The sequence below is a fragment of the Schistocerca gregaria genome, chromosome X (genome assembly GCF_023897955.1).
Source record: "Schistocerca gregaria isolate iqSchGreg1 chromosome X, iqSchGreg1.2, whole genome shotgun sequence".
In the NCBI taxonomy this organism is placed as follows: Eukaryota; Metazoa; Arthropoda; class Insecta; order Orthoptera; family Acrididae; genus Schistocerca; species Schistocerca gregaria.
Window position 1 is genome coordinate 724554437 of NC_064931.1, and position 17981 is coordinate 724572417.

Here is a 17981-nt window from a genome sequence, read left to right on the forward strand (position 1 = left end):
ACATGTTTTTTGCTTGAGTATCATGTCGTTTTTGGAAACCCAGAATCTACTCTGTAGGAATCAACATGGATTCCGGAAACAGCGATCGTGTGAGACCCAACTCGCTTTATTTGTTCATGAGACCCAGAAAATATTAGATACAGGCTCCCAGGTAGATGCTATTTTTCTTGACTTCCAGAAGGCGTTCGATACAGTTCCGCACTGTCGCCTGATAAACAAAGTAAGAGCCTACGGAATATCAGACCAGCTGTGTGGCTGGATTGAAGAGTTTCTAGCAAACAGAACACAGCATGTTGCTATCAATGGAGAGACATCTACAGATGTTAAAGTAGCCTGTGGCGTGCCACAGGGGAGTGTTATGGGACCATTGCTTTTCACAATATATATAAATGACCTAGTAGATAGTGTGGGAAGTTCCATGCGGCTTTTCACGGATGATACTGTAGTATACAGATATATTGCAGCATTAGAAAATTGTAGCGAAATGCAGGAAGATCTGCAGCGGATAGGCACTTGATGCAGGGAGTGGCAACTGACCCTTAACATAGACAAATGTAATGTATTGTGAATACATAGAAAGAAGGACCCTTTACTGTATGATAATAGATTGTGGAAAAAACACTGGTAGCAGTTACTTCTGTAAAACATCTGGGAGTATGCGTGCAGATCGATTTGAAGTGGAATGATCATATAAAATTAATTGTTGGTAAGTCAGGTACCAGGTTGATAATCATTGGGAGATTCCTTAGAAAATGTAGTCCATCAACAAAGGAGGTGGCTTACAAAACACCTGTTCGACCTATACTGGAGTATTGCTCATCAGTGTGGGATCCGTACCAGATCGGGTTGACGGTGGAGATAGAAGAAGATCCAAAGAAGAGCGGCGCGTTTCGTCACAGGGTTATTTGGTAACCGTGATACTGTTACGGAGATGTTTAGCAAACTCAAGTGGCAGACTCTGCAAGAGAGGCACTCTGCATCGCGGTGTAGCTTGCTGTCAAGGTTACGAGAGGGTGCGTTCCTGGATGAGGTATTGAATATATTGCTTCCCCCTACTTATACCTCCCGAGGAGATCACGAATGTAAAATTAGAGAGATTAGAGCGCGCACAGAGGCTTTCAGACAGTCGTTCTTCCCGCAAAACATACGCGAGTGGTACACGAAAGGGAGGTAATGACAGTGGCATGTAAAGTGCCCTCCGCCACACACCGTTGGGTGGCTTGCGGAGTACAAATGTAGATGTAGATGTAGAAGCCACCTGGAGTCCACGGCAACAGAAACCTGAGATGCTTCAAGAGGTCACAATGGAGGAAGTGGAACAGACATTGAACCCAATCTCTCGTCCTTCATTTCCCTTTAAAATGGTGAAAAAGTCAAGACCAGGTGGAGTTATGTTCCTACAGTGCCATATGAGGAACCTGTTTGGGCACCAAGGAAGACTGACGTCTGGAAGATCCAGGATAACCACTATGTTTCCACTGTGGGTGACTGGGACATGTGGTGCACTATTGTCGACAAAGGTGTCGGATATTTGATGACGTCCGCACCAGAAGATAGCAGACCAATCTTAGCCAACGCCAACTCCAGGACAACGAAGATGAACAAGAAGATATGAGTGCAAGGCGATGTAAGTCACCATCACCACAACCTAGCCACTGGAGAGGACGCTCCCCAACAAGCCGATCAAGGTCTCCATCACTGTATAGAAGATCCAGCTGATCACCTAACTGCTGCAACCTGGAAAACTAAAGGGTGTAACCTTCCTTGGAGGTGAGGCCGCTGACAAGAAAAATCCTCTGCCGTCAATCACTACAAGAATGATACTAAACTACATTGATATCCTCATAGATGGCCAACCAGCCCAAGCTCTTGTGGACTCTGGAGCATCATATTCAGTCGTTTCGGAGAAGCACCATCGCCAGTTACAGAAAATCGTATTAGTCGAAAACAAAACATCTCTGCTGAAGGTAGCTAATGGGAAATATGTAAAACTTACAGGAAGATGGACCATTCATGTGGGTATAAGTGGCCATACACAGCCCTTAAAATTCATCATCTAATAGAGTGTAGTCATGACGTCATTCTCGGATGGGACTTTTTGAAAGCTTCTCAGGCAATTATAGATTGTGGTCACTTGAAGATCAGATCTTTCCAAGACGCATGTGCATAGCAAATGCTGAGCCGTTAATTGAAGAACAGCTGAGCATCATAAAAACCTCCCATACCAAGTCCGTGGGCGGAATTGGCGCTACCACTACGAGAAAATATCTTCTAGCTTGACTGTCACCATATCTCACTAAGGAACAACAGAAGAATCTACTTGCCATTCTTCAAGAGTTCTCTGAATGCTTCAATCCACAGGTGAAGAGCAAATTAGACAAATCGACGGTGAAGCACCGGATTAGCACTGGAGACCCTCAACCAATAAGCCAGAGAGCATACCGTGTGTTAGCAACAGAACATCGAATAATTCGCGGTGAGGTAGAGAAAATGATGAAGAATGACATCATTCAGCCTTCGCAGAGCCCATTGTCATCACCAGTGGTCCTCGTCAGGAAGAAGGATGGCAGTTGGCTCTTTTGTGTTGATTACAGGAAGCTTAGTAAGATAACTAAAAAGTACTTTTACCCTCTTCCATGAACTGACGATACACTAGATTGTCTGAAGGGGGCTAAGTTTCTCTCAAGCATTGACATGTACTTGGGATACTGGCAAATCGAAGTAGATGATGCTGATCGTGAGAAAACTGCATCCATCACCCCTGAGGACTTGCACGAGTTTAAGATAATGCCTTTTAGTTTGTGTAATACACCAGCAACTTTTGAGCAGATGATGGATAATCTTATAAGGCACCTGCAGAGGATGATGTGTCTTTGTTATTTAGATGACATTATAGTGTTGTCAGAGGCATTTGATGAACATATAAAAAGACTGAGGCCCATTCTTAAGTGTCTCCAACAAGGCGGACTGAAACTTAATCCAAGAAAGTGGCTCTTTGGAGCAAAAGAAATCAAAATACTTGGAAACCTTGTGTCAAATGAAGATGTGTGGCCAGACCCTGAAAAGGTGAGATCTATAACGAAATTTACTAATTCCTAGAAGTATTAGGGATGTGAGAAACTTCCTCAGATTATGTTCTTATTACTGTCATTTTATCAAAGACTTTTGTATCAAAGCCAGGCCACTCCAAGACTTGTTAAAAGCTGATACTAAATTTATCTGGGGTGGTGCTCAACAAGATTCTTTCAATGTGCTGTGAAAAGCACTGATGACTGACTGTGTACTTGGTCTGTATGATGAGAGGGCTCCTACAGAACTACACAGGTATGGGATCATTGCTGTTCTGGTGCAAATTTCGGATGGAGAAAAGAAGGTTATAGCCTATGCTTGTAGGACACTTACAAAAGCTGAGGGAAACTACTTAACTACAGAAAGTGAATGTCTTGTGATCTGGGCAATGTGTAGGTTTCGACAGTATCTCTATGCATGGCCATTCACAGTTGTTACAGGCCATCATTCACTTTGTTGGATGACATGTCTTAAGGATCCAACAGGACGACTCGTCATGTGGGCACTACGTCTTCAAGAGTATGACATTACTATAGTGTACAAAAGTGGAAGAAAAAACCAAAATGCTGACTGTCTCTCAAGAAACCCTGTGCAAGACCATCAAGACTTTGATGAAGATAGTGCCTATCTCACTGCACTCCAGGATATCTCTGCTGAGCAGAAGAAGGATGCCAAGATATCTCAAATTATGCTTGCCTGAAATCCGTCAGAGGATGTGAAAAGACAATTTAAGGTAGTTAATGGATTACTTATCAAGAGAAACTTTGATCCATTTGGAAAGAGGTGGCTATCAATGATTCCTAAACACATGCGCTTAGATATTCCATGACACACCTGAGGCCAGACATTTAGGATTGATTAAGACATATGATAGAATCCACAAGAGATTTTTCTGGCCAGGTTTATTTAGTAGTGTCTGTCACTGTGTGTCGCACTATCGAGAGTGCCAGAGGAGAAAGGCAGTTCCTCAGAAACCACCTCACCGACTCTCACCAATTCCACCAGCCGAAACGCCTTTCCAGTGTTTGGAATTGACCTCCTCATACATTTTCCAATGTCTGCTAGTGGCAATAGATGGATTATTGTTTGCACTGATTATTTGCTGCGCTATTTCACTACAAAAGCCGTGAAAACAGCCAAAGCATCCAAGATAGCCAAATTCATCGTGGAAGATATTGTATTAAAACACGGTGCCCCAAGGTCGTTAATTACGGATTGAGGGAAAGTTTTTCAATCGAATCTTGTGACAGAGATAAACTGTCAGTGCAACACTACTTATTACATGATGAGTGCCTACCATCCACAAACTAACGGGCTTACTGAACATCTTAATAAGACCTTGGCCGACATGCTATCAATGTTTGTCAGTGTTGAGCAGAGCAAATGGGATGAGGTGCTACCTTTCCTGACGATTGCCTAGAACACCACCAAACAAGATGCCAAAGGATTTACGGCATTTTTCCTGGTGCGTGGGCATGAGGTGACTACAATGATGGCCACTGTGTTTCTGTTACATCCTGATGACGTGGACAATTACTACATCGGCCAGGTGGTAACCAGAGCGGAGGAAGCTCGGCAGTTAGCTCAACTCTGCATGTTGCAGGCTCAAGAAAACGATTGCCGAAGGTATGACGCAAGCTTTTGCCCTGTTGTCTACCAGCCAGGTCACCTCGTCTGGATCTTCACTTCTTTTCAGAAGGTTGGTCTCTCTGAGAAGCTCCTCAGGCACTATTTTGGACCTTATAAGGTTGCAAGACAGTTGTCTGATGTTACTTATGAAGTTGAAGATTTTGATCCCGACACAAGATGATGAAAGATCAGAGATATGGTCCACATCCTTCGAATGAAGCCCTATAAGGATCCTGCAACCCAGGGTAAATCTGAAACTCCAGCAACAGGCAAAAAGCCGGAAGGTGACGAAGAGTGTAGCGGCAAAAGAAGTTCTAAGAAGTCACCGCCAGGGCGAGAATCAGTCATCAGGAGCTGATTCCATTGCTGACCAGCTGCTCCTAGTTGACCTCAGTCTCAAACACCTGCCACCTCCTGCTGCTGATGACGGTGCCTTGGGTTCGCCTGAGGTTCTGGCTGAAAGTATTAACCCAGACAAGAGCTCAAATGCATTGATATGACTCTGTGCAGGGCAGTGGACCCATGGAATCGGGTGCAGCAAGTAAAATGGGGTGGGGGGGTCTGTGCCCATGTAAACTTTTGGCTGGGCTACATCCATTTGCGGGGGTGGATCGGTAGGAGGCAAAGAAGCTAGTGAGAGCTTCCCTGGAGTCAGCTGTCATCAGTAGTTGTCGCATATGTGTCTTTGAATGTCCTGTCCATCTGCCCAGATTCCAATTTGGATGTGGAATGGAAAGGGCATTAGTCAGGTACTCATTGCCATGTTACTGACAAAAATCGTGAAATATGAATGCTGTGAACTGAGGGCCATTGTCAGAAACCAGGATGGAAGAGCCCCATCTGTCACTAATATGGTGGGTAGGGCACTTGTAGCCATAAATGCATCATACTGAAAGTTAGAGGGGCATTGACAAGTGACCACATTGCTCCCCAGAATGACCAGTGGAATCAAAATGTACCCTTTGCCAAGGCTGAAGATTGAACAGCTGTGCTGGTGCAAATTGGTTGTGGGTGCAGACATGGCAGTTCCAGACAGTGCATTCAAGGGTAGCATCAACACCACACCAGTACACATAATGTCGCGCTATTGTTTTTGTTCTCCACATTCCCTGTGTGCAGTGTGGAGGAACTGCAGTATGTGAGGGTGCAGTGTTGGAGGAACTAGCACTGGGCATTCATTGTCACCTGTAGCCAGCAAAATTCACCCCCTCATTGACATTAAGCCCGTGCCATAAGGAAAAATAGGTGTGCCATTCTGGGTTGGGTTTCTTAGGCAAATACTCCTGCTACCTCCGCCATACAGCAGCCAACATCCTGTGGAGGAGAGGGTTGTGGGCCATTTCTGGCACTACGTCATACACTGTAATTGGAAATTCATCAAGGTTGTGTCACTGGTTTCTGTCTAAGGCAAAACACAACACCTCATGCCTGTCAAATTTGACATCTGTGCCACACATCAACTGGGAAAGCATATTTGCATTGGAGTGCTGTATGGCTGGCCTTATAATGGATCTCATAGATACAGTTACTGAGGAAACAGTGCCCACCATTGCAACTGCTGCACTGTTTTATTGAGAAGTTTTGAATGGGGGCCAAGAAATGAAATACAAGATTTGTGATTGGTGATCTAGTAAAACTTTGCACCATAGAGGAACACATGAAACTTCTGGATCCCAGTATATGATAGCTAATGCCTTCTTCTCAATTCGTGAATTATTCCTCTGCACTGCAGTTAATGATTTAGATGCAAATACAGTGGGCTGTTCTGTGCAGTTGATGTATTTGTGGGACAACACAGCACTCGTGCCACAATCCAATGCATCAATGGACAAGGAGGTGACATTAGGCACTGTTTAAGTTGTATGAAAGCTTTTTGGCACATCTCTGACCACACAAATTTAACACTTGTTTTACACAGTTGATTGAGTGGATGGGAAATGTGGGCCACATGTGGAATAAACTTGGTATAATGATTTACTTTGCTGAGGAACAGTTGTAGTTCTTCGAGGCTCTTAGGAGGTGGTAAGTCAGTGATTGTGGCCACATGGTCCTGCATCAGGGTGAGCCCATCTTGACTTAATATGTAACCCAAGTACTTGACATTTGTTGCAAAGAAACTACATTTATTGAACTGACAGCACAGAACATTGGCTTGGAGCTGCTCAAACATCAACTGTAAACTGGACAGATGCTACTGCCACATTGCACCAGTAACTAACAAATCATATAAATAATTAACACAGTTGAGAATATGTTGGATGAGTTGCTCAAGACATTTCTGATATATCGAGGGAGCACTCGCAACCATGAATGACACCTTGTTGTAGCAATACATTCTGAATGGCATGTTAAACACTACAAATTGTTTCGTCTGATCATCTACAGGTGACTAAAAGCGGGGCGCCAGTGAGATCTATCTTGAAAAATATTTGCCCTCCAAGCCAATTAGCCAACAATGCCTCCTGTCGAGGAATTACATACAAATCGACATTTGTCTCGGTATTAAAGGTAAACTTAACATCACCACAAATCTGAAGTGATCCAGCAGGTTTCTGAACCATGACCATGGGTGTAGCCCATCATCTAGATAATACTGGTGATAGAACACCCACCTAATGTAGGTTCAAATAGCTGCTTAAGTTGTGTACACAGTGCATTAAGTTCTGTGAATGGGATCACACATGAAACTAAATGAACCTCATCTTAAATTTGAAAACCAAAAAGCACAAAAGTGTCTAAACCAAAGATGTGAGTTGCCATCCAAGATTTGACTGCAAGCAAGGTTAGCTGCTGAGCAACATTTTTATACTTAGCTTTGATAATGATCTGACCCTGCTGTGGGATCGACTGGTCATTGTACACCAACACTTTGTGCTGAGGGGAGCTGCAAGGAGCCAATGCAACTGTGTGTGTCTTTATTAACCAGAGGCACAGCCATGCCTATTTCCAACTGAAAATTGGTGGAATTGGTAGAATTTGGTGGCTATAATAGTCATGCACAAACACCAGAAAAACTTAGACTACTGGGATCCGAAAGTGGGCATAATTTTTGCACCACTTTGTACAGTTCACTACTCAAAAACAATGAGTGCACACTGACACCCATGAGCAGTTATCTGACGTGCCTTGCAATTAAAAACAAAACAATAGAAATAGAAGAAATAGATTTCCCAACCCTGGTTTGCCTCATTGAAACAAGTGAGGAGCAGAGTGGCAGGAGAGTCCACCACAGCCACAAACCGTTGTTGGTTTTGGAGAAGCTGTAATGGCTGTGTCTGCTGCTGGTGGTGGAGTTCCCAGAGCATGTCTTGCTTCTGTTGTTGTTGTTGTTGTTGTTGTTGTTGTTGCTGTTGCTGCTGCAGGAGGTGCTGCTGCAGTAGTTGCTGTTGTACCATGAAATCATCATGAAATTGACCAGTTGCCACAACACACTTCCTTTACTACTAGTATTTGGCAGGTATATTCATTTCCAGATTAGCGAAACATCATTTACCATGACTCATCACTCCATGAGACCTTCGTTCACTCCTCCACAGACTATTGATGAAACTATTTTCTACACTCTGTCTTGAACAGTGTGCATTCATTCTTCTGATTAGTACTCTGGGGAGCAGTATTTGTTAAAACTGGAACATCTTACCACTCAATACATAATTCAGTAATTGACCTATGTACCTGAGCTCCAGTGGAAGTGATCTGCATCAGCTGATGAGAAGGTCTGACAATTGATTTGTACTGTATGCTTTAAATTTTGACAGTATCTATTAACTAATGTCTTATATGTAACAGAGTGATGAGTAAATTTGACTCTTTCTTGATGTTACCACTTTACTTCATAAACACTGGACCTGGAATCTTATAGCTCCTATGAAATTACACTGATGGAATGTTAAAACTTGTGAGTATCTACAATTGTGCAGTGTATGAGCCCACTACATACTCTCTATTGCCTCATTATTACAGAAAATACATGATATTACCTACTATCATCTGACTTTTGAGCACAAAGTGTAATACCAAAAGTACAGCAGACTCCCCCATATAAAGTGCTAAGCTGCACTGTTTCTGATTTTCGAACAAGTGCTCCATGTTTGATGTCTTCATCACGCATATACATGAGACACTAATGAGAGAGTGCAATATTTCTGTAGTGTGATGGATCTGTATTGTAATATTTCAACATTTCTTTGGCAAAATAGCAGAATATAAATTTGAAGTTTTAAGGATTAGAGTTGGTATGAAATTCATTTTATGTATATCTCATTTAAAATTGTTCTTCACAGGATTGCTTTGCATACGAGATATGGAACCAGATGCAAAAGTATTTCAGACTTTAGAGATGCCATTTTCAACACCTTCAGCTTCAGGAATTGAAATTCCTCTTTCCACAAGATACAAAAGAATTATGCCTGAAAATCGACTGGAATATGTTCGCCTAGCACTCAATTACAGGTACCAGTCAACTGAAAATATTTCATATTCACTTAGTCATTTAATTTAAACATATGATACAGCCTTGAACATTGTTGTAAGTTGTAAGTCTTTTTTAGATGCCTGTCCATTGCATAGTGCCTCAACTATACAGGAAATCCGTCCTCACATGGGAAAAGGCAGCTAACGTAGATATGGACTTGAGTGGGAAATCCAACCTGAAGAGATACAGTGTGTGTGTCACATTGGGCATGCTGATTAATGTGACTGATACTTTAGCACTCTCCAGCGGCAGCTGTCAACTATATCTAGCAGCATATCACACAGTTTGTTTACAAAAGTGGGCGTAAAGCTCTGTTAAAATGCACATTTCCTCCTTTGTGCAATTGATAGTCACATTGCACAAGATAAACAAAAATTTCAGTGTCCATAAACTTGCTATAAGACAAGAATGAAAGTTCCATGTCCGCTCAGGACAAAACTTTACACAGTCAGACAAATTTATGAGAGGAGGGGGGGGGGGGGGGGGGTGAGAGAGAGAGAGAGAGCTGGCACCTATAGTTACGTAATGTGAAATATTACAGAAATTATTTATATTTATCTGATAACCTTTTAGGAAATGCAAGGGAGGAAAAAAGAATGTGGATACCTCAAGACACAAACTAACTACACACTGTTTTGTAATTTAGCGCCTCTACGAACTACACTATGCTCTCTTCTATATTTCATACCCTTTTATTGTATATTACGATATTCTGAAGGCTTTAATCATTGATGCATTTTTAACTGGTATTTAATTATAACAAATCCTACCAAGAGCAATTCATTTTTCATGAATCTTCAGTATGCAGTTGCCTCAAAAAGACATACTTTCATAATGTGTAAATTATAACACAAAAATAACTAAATATGAATATCCTTTAATGAGTATGAGGTTCTCTGTCATTTTATTACAACAAATCATACTAATATGATGCTCTTTTGAGAGATCTTCAATGTGATGGTGCTTAGAAGCAGCATGTTTTCATAGGGCGTAAGCCCACGTCAACATTAGCTAACTCATCTCATGTGAGGATGGCTTAAGTGCTAACTTTCCATTGCTTATATACCATCTATGTAATTCCTTGTTCTATTAAAGTTATTACGAAAGCAGAGATAGTTCCATCCCAGATTAAAAAGAAAAGGAAGAAGAAAAAGAGAGGAGGAAATTAAAAAATAAAAGTTTAAAGAAGTCCAAATAAATGTAAAATAAGCAACACAAGCAGTTATTTAATTCTGAAAACAATTCTTTAACTAGCAAACTGACAAAAAAAAGCTAATGAATTTTTAGCCATGGCTGAAACAAAAGGACAATGTTCTGTCCACTCTCTTATTGATCATGCTCACATGAAACATGAGGAAGACAGGGAGAAGACTGAAATACTGAACTGTAAATGACATATATAAAGATAAGTAACTGCAGAATGGAAAATTGACTGAAACTGCTCTGTAGAGGAGTGGCCCCAGGGTCTGAAAGACTACAGATTTTATTGTCTGGTTTGTATTTGGTCCTATGTACAGTGTGTGTACTTGTAATAATTTAACCAAATGGGACCAATCCATCAATCAATAAAACTGAACTGCTGTTCTGTCAGACCCTGCAACTGTATCTCTGTTGAACAGTTTTGGTGGAGCAGTTTTAGTTATGCAATCATTTATATGTGCTGCTCAAAGAAGGTTTTGCACTACCTGCACATCTGTGAACTTAAGTGGACTTAGATGTAAGGGAGCCAGGAAATAATAAGAGACATACATACTAATAATAATAATAATAATAAACGTAATATAATTAAAAAAGAACTTTACTTTGAAATAAAAATATAACAGTAACCAAAATAGAGGCAGTCTGTTCAAACTGTGCATCTACAAAATGAAAATTTGTTGCTGGGTAACATTCAAAACTGTTGTGGCTGACCCCATGCATTGTAGCAGCTTCAATGGAATGTTGTCCATGAGAAGACGAAAACTTTGCTGCTCAAACTTGTCCCACTAAATGGTGGTATTCCTTAGGTCATATAAGGTGTTCACTGGATTGCATACTTGAGATTTGCTTCAATACCTGGTTTTCTCCCCCTCTTCAGGAAAACCACCAGGTGTCACATAAATCGTACATATCAGTGAAGAGGATCAAGTCAATTCTTTTGACAACTTCCTTGTCCATCTCTTTTGTGCACTATGGCACTAGAGAGTTTGTACTCAAAGATCTACTGGAACCCTAGAAGGCTAATTCATCATGTGGAGATGGTTATGTACTCTCTGGGTTGACAGAAACCTCCTAGTTGCCTCCAAAAAAAGCAGCATACTGTTCGTTTGCGTTCTCCTTGGAGTACCTTCAAACCATTATTTTTAGGTAGCTGTCATCACCTGATGTTTTTGGCTGCTGACGACCACTACAAGGCAGATTTTCAATGTCTTACATCTAACAATATATGTTGGATGTTTAAATGACATCCCTGTGTTGGTCACCAATTCCGCAGGCAACATCCTTTGCTAACAACACATATTCACATGAAATGACATGGCTTCAACATCAGAAATAGCGTAACACAAGAACGTGCATTGCATGAAAAGCATACAAAATTCTGCATTGCAGTGTCATCACTATATAAAGATAAAAATGATGAAACACATTCTGTAAAAGTGGTATATAGTAACATATTGTTGTTTTGAAATCCAGTTTCAGCCTTGCAACAACTTAAATATGTTAGCCACCTTCTGCAATACATTATGAAAATATGGAATTGTGATACTCTTAACAGTGCATCTAGCATTCTTATTTGGTTTTGTCCTCTGTTTCTTTTTAATTAGTTTATTCATTTGTTCACCATGTTTTCATGGCATCTCTTTGCTTTATCTAACTGTTTGACAATATTAAACTTCATTATACTATCTGCTTCAATATCAGGATTTTGAGCACTCCAGCTACTATATGGTGAAGAGCAGGTTGTTGTTTTGATGCAGCCTGCCACAGGTTCCTCTCCGGTTCCAGCTTCTTCACCACAGAGTAGCACTTGCATCCAATATCCTTAATTATTTGCTGAATATATTCCAATCTGTGTCATCCCAAATAATTTTAAACCTCAACAGCTTTTTTGAGTACCATGAAAGTTATTCCTTGATGTCTTAACACATCCTATCATCCTGCTCCTTCTTCTTGTCAATCTTTTACACATTTTCCTCTCTTCAATGACTCTCAGGAAAACGATTTCATTTGTTATCTTATCAATCAACCTAATTATCAACAGCCTTCTGTAGTGTCACATCCCAAATGCTTTGATCCTGTTCTTTTCCTGCGGTCCATGACTCACTCCCAAACAATGATGTGCTCGAAATGTACAGTCTCGGACATTTCTTCCTCAAATTAAGGCTGTGTTTGATACTAGTAGACTGCTTTTGGCCAAGAATACTCTTTCAGCTTGAGCTAGTCCTTCCTCCTTCCATCATCTGTCGTGTGTGATTTTGCTTCCAAGATAGTAGAATTCCTTCACTTTGTCTGCTTTATGGTTCCCAATTTTGATGTTAGATTTATCATTAGTCTCATTTTAGCTACTCCTCATTACTTTTATCTTTCTTGTGCTAACTCTCTATCCATAGTGTGTGCTCATTAGGCAGTTCTTTCTAATCAACAGCTTATGCAGTTATTCCTCACTTTCAGTAGGGATAGCTATGTCGTCAGCAAATCTTATCATTGATACCTTTTCACCTCAAATTTAATCCCACTCCTGAACTTTGCTTTCATTTTCATCATTACTTTTTCTAGGCCATCAAATCCTTTGAACATGTCTTAATTATTTGTAAGTCCTGTGTTGATTATCAAGTATGATCTGAAAACTGCCCCTGTGAAGGCTTTTCCTTTCCTAGAGCCAAACTGAGAGTGATCAAACAGATCTGAAATTTCCTTTTTCATCATTTTGTATGAGCAACTTTTATGCATGAGCTATTAAGCTGATTTTGGATAGTCTTCATGCTTATCTGCCCTTGCTGTCTTTGGAATTATGTGGATGATATTTTGCTAAAAGTCTGATAGTGTGTCTCCAGACTCATAGATTCTACAGATCAACATGAATAGTCATTTTCTTGCCACTTTGCCCAATGATTTTAGAAATTCCAAAAGTATGTTGTCTATGGCTTCTTCCTAATTTGGTTGCAAGTAGTGGTGTAAAAATGCCTGGGCATTTATAAGTTGCGACAAATGACAATGCGTGGGCAAATGCCCAAAATTCATTAACGCCCAGGCACTTATGTATTTCAAAAATTAGTTGATAAGCAACTCTCATACAAAAATTTAAGCTGATATTTTGTATTGGGAAAACTGTTTTACAACACTAAATCTCTATTGATTGGGTAAACAAGTTGAAAAAGCTGCTTGAGAGTTAGGAGAAAGTTATTAGTGGAAATAAATTGGACTGTAAACATAACATTTTACATCTTTAATTAAGACAATTTTATCTTCACAGCAGTGCAGTCATACAGAAGTAGATAAAGAAAGGAGCAGAATAGGAAACTGCAGTCTGTCTCTTTTTTTTCTGAAAACAGTTTAACATTTAAGAAGACATTTATCACCAAGAAACACATGCCAGCTATTTAATATATTCAGTAATAATTTTGCTATCAATATTCATTCTTCAATAATATTCAGAGATTTGACATGGATTATAAAGTGTGTTATATTACAAAGTAATGACCTAATATATTTTTATTTCATTTTTCGCTATACACAGGCTATCACTACACAGCTGTAAAAATGCTTCCCTATTCTTTCCTTTCGTTCTTAGTAATAAAAGCAATGAAGGATATACATAGGTTGAAGTGTGAAAATTTACCAACTTTTAATATTGGGAGTTTTGTCCCATCTCTTCTTTTAATTGGTAAATTATATATTTTGGCAGTAAAAATGTTAAAAATTACTTTTTTATAAATACCCAGATTTCGGGCATTTGAAATTGCTTTTGGCAAATTCGCAATAATATGCCTATTTATAAATGTCTGGCCCATGCCATTAATTGCAAGTGTTCCGAAACTCTGTTAAACTCTGATCTTGCTTATGTTTTCCATATCAACTCCTATTTATTCTTCTGTCTTGTCATTAGACAGTTCCTCCTGTACTCGTTCTATCTGTGTGCTCTATGCTCTGTGTTTAACAGCGAAATTACTCTCGAGTCCAGTTCACATCTTTGATTGTAATCTCAAGGCAGGTTGTTTTGACTTTTCTGTGTTGTGCATTAGTCCTTCTGTCAATCGTCTCTTGTTTAAAATTGTTAAGGCTTTCATAGCCACTTGTTGACAAACTGCCTGGTGGCTTCTGTCTTGGTGATGATTTTTCTGACATTTTGTGAGCATGTGTGACTGGCATTGTCAAAGCTTCACCCTCCATGGATGGTGAAGCTGTGACAGTGCTAGCCATTCATGCCAGCAAAATGTCAGTCCACCACTAGCAATGGAGGGGAAGCTTTGACAATGCCAGCCTCTCATGCTGGTGAAATGTCAAAAAATCATCAAACTAATGTCAGCTGAAGAACCAGTGACAGAAGTCAACAGGCAATTTGTCATTTCTTGTTTGATTTCTTTACATTTTTCTGAAGCCATTTCACCTTGGCTTCTCTGCTGTTCACATTTATCTCATTCCTAAGTAACTTATATTTCTGTACTCCTGAGTTTTCTTGAACATTTCTGTACTTCTTTCTTTCAAATTGAAGTATTTCTTCTGTTATGCAAGTTAACTTCACAGTTACCTTCTTTGTCTCTCCAATTTCTGTGACTGTTCTTTTTAGAGTTATCCATTTCTTTCCAAGTGAACTGCCTACTGAATTATTCATTATCACATTATCTATAGCCTCAGAGAACTTCATACAGACCTCATCATATCAGTGCACACTTCACTGCAGAGTGAAAATTTCATTCTGGATACCTCATCATTCCTCAGTACTTGGTATCCCAGTTGTTCCCAAATTGATTATTTTGACATTTCTCTTAAATTAAATCTATTCTTCATAATTACTACATTGCGATCTGAATCTGTATGCAATCCTGGCTACACATTCTGTTCCAATATCTGATTCAGAATCTCTGACTGATCTTGATGTAATTCAGCTGGAATCGCCACACGTCTCCAGAACTTTCCAATTATACCTCCTCCTCTTGTGAGTTTTCTACCATGTATTTGCTATTTATTGCAGAACTAAATTAGTCTTTCTCCTCCCTCATTCCTAGTACTGAACTCACAGCTTCCCATAACCCTGTCTTCTGTTCATTCACCTACTACAGCAAAACACCCACTTGTCATTATTAGATTTTCATCTCCGTTTACAATAAATACATGTTCAATACCTTAATATACTTTTTCTCTCTCTTCATTTTCTGCTTGTTAACTGCACATGTATACCTGAACTATTGTTGCTGATAATGTTTTGCTGTTGATTGTGACATATAAAATCTTATCAAAGAACTATTCATAGTAAGCCTCCTTCTGCCATACAGTTTTAATCATGACAAATGCCACTTCCAATGCACCATTTTCAGCTGCTATTGATATTACACTATATTTGTCTGATTAGAAATCATTATTTCCTTTCCATTTCACTGCTCTGACATGTACCAATGTACCATATCCAGCCTGAATCTTTGCATCTCCCATTTCTGATTTTCTATCTTCCCTATCATACTCAGACTTCTGACATTTCACTGGTTATTCAGTTTTTTTATTTTTTTTTCTTCTAACTTCATCTTGGCAGTTCCCTCCTGGATATCTGAATGAAATTCAGAATCTTTTGCCAGTGGAGGGAGGATAACAACACTTAATTACAGGGAACATATTCTGTGGATAAAAATTATGTTTCTTTAACACCCCCTTTCTACAATTGTGTACATTAACTTTTACTGTGTCTTAGCTGCAACAGAAGTATTTTTTCTCAATGGAAATCTGAGGTACACATTTGTGAATGTTCAACTTTTTCAATATGTGCACGTGCTGCCAATCATTGGGCATTGCTATGAATATACCAGCAAGTCAGTGTAGCAGGGCACAGCAGCTCGTGACACAAATTTGGTTGGTTCATTATATTCCATCATGTAACTGAATATTGTTATTGTTTTTTGCATGGTATTTGTTGAATGATCATTTTACTATTTATTGCAATAGAGAATATTTCATAATTAGTTATTTTAATTCATAAAATGAAGCCAAGTGTAAAAAGCATGTTTTGAAAACATGTACATATATTTGTATAAATCTTGCATCTTAAATCATCAAAAAATTCATCTAAGAACATTATTACATAAAGAAAAATTTTACTTCATCCAGAAAAATTCAGATCTGAAAGGGTTAACATGGTGGTTTCCATGGTCTTCTGCATCCTCATGCTGTTCATCACTGCTGATTCTTCCACATCTAGCTGCAGTTTCCCACCCCAAGACAAGAGGGTTCCCTTAACCCTCATACATTCCTCCACCCTCTCTGACAAGGCTGTTAACAGGAGGAGGATGACTTCTTATACCAGATGTCTTCAGCTGTCATTACTGATGTTTGTTGTTCCCATCAAAATTTAACCAATGACTGGAATCAAATGTGGGCCTGAGAATATTTTGATTGCTAGTCAGACCACAGTGATGGTGACAAAATTTATTTTACATCAAAAATCCATTTCTGTACAAGAGATCCAAAAGGGGGTTGACAGCAACATCCATGTTTCAGTCCTTTTCCTTAATTTCTGGAAAATGTTCAATATAGTTCTGTATTAACACCAAGAATAGAAAACAGAGCTTACATGGTATCAGGTCATCTTTGCCACATACTTGAATACACCTTTGCATATAGAAATCAATACTTTGCTCTTAATGGGGAATAATCTGTGGATGTGGAAATAGCTAATAACCACCAACAAAAATTCACATAAAATTTTCCAGCTATAATATCTGATATTCCTCCCCCTTGACACTTTCATCCAATCAAAATGTAGTATGCCAAAATGCCTAGCCATTTTGAAACAATAAATATAAAGCAGCTGCTTAAGTAGTCACTCTGATGAAGGCTACCTGCAATATCATCTGAAACTTGTATAGTTTTATTACTTATGACATGATCATACACAAAGAAGGATTTGATCAAAATGTCTTTGAGTACCAGCCAAGTCAGACAGGCGCACAGTACTCTGCTGCTGAGTATACCAAACCGAGTGCTGGTACCCTGAGAGTGTCTGCTGATGATCCCCAATGAGAGCCGCAGAGTTTATGGAGAATGTTGTTTCTGGTTTTGAGCTTAGCAGATGTTTGTGTCAACTGCTGCTCAAAAGAAAGTATCCTGTCTAACAAGATCCCAAAATATTTTGGATACATATTATGATGAAGTTTGTCTCCTTCAAAATATACATCAAGGGCTCTGTGTGCCATGTGTAGGACAGATGAAAACATGAAACTTCTGTTTTATTTGAGTTTGGTTGTAACCTCCATTTGTAGAAATAGTGGCTTAAGATATGTAGATCAGGAGTTAGGATTTCTTCAGTTATACAGATGATACAGCAATGCTTATTACATGCCCTGGCACCATAGAATAGTGTTCTGCAACTTAAAAAAATTAGAACTATTAATGAATTGGTTTCCTTGTAATGAACGCTTCTAATCCTAATAAAACTCAAGAATTAATTTTGTGAATAACTAAAGATATACAAATCAAACAATGGAACCTCCAGGTAGGAATGTCAACAATGTAGGAAAAACAGATTGTTACTTACCGTAAAGATGATACGTCAGGTTGCAGACAGGCACATTTAAAAGACACTCACATAAAGCTATTGACCACAGCATTTGTCAGCAAAACA

The 17981-nt window shown here is 39.4% G+C and overlaps 1 protein-coding gene across 2 annotated transcripts in view; it reads left to right on the forward strand.

The window, feature by feature from the left end:
• The window catches only part of LOC126297739 (E3 ubiquitin-protein ligase HERC2), a 752343-nt gene that overhangs the window by 694443 nt on the left and 39919 nt on the right, over positions 1 to 17981 (forward strand). For both annotated transcript variants that reach the window (XM_049988889.1, XM_049988890.1), the window contains one exon: positions 8982 to 9150. In XM_049988889.1, coding sequence (XP_049844846.1) covers positions 8982 to 9150 — 169 coding nt within the window. The remainder of the gene's footprint in view (positions 1 to 8981; positions 9151 to 17981) is intronic.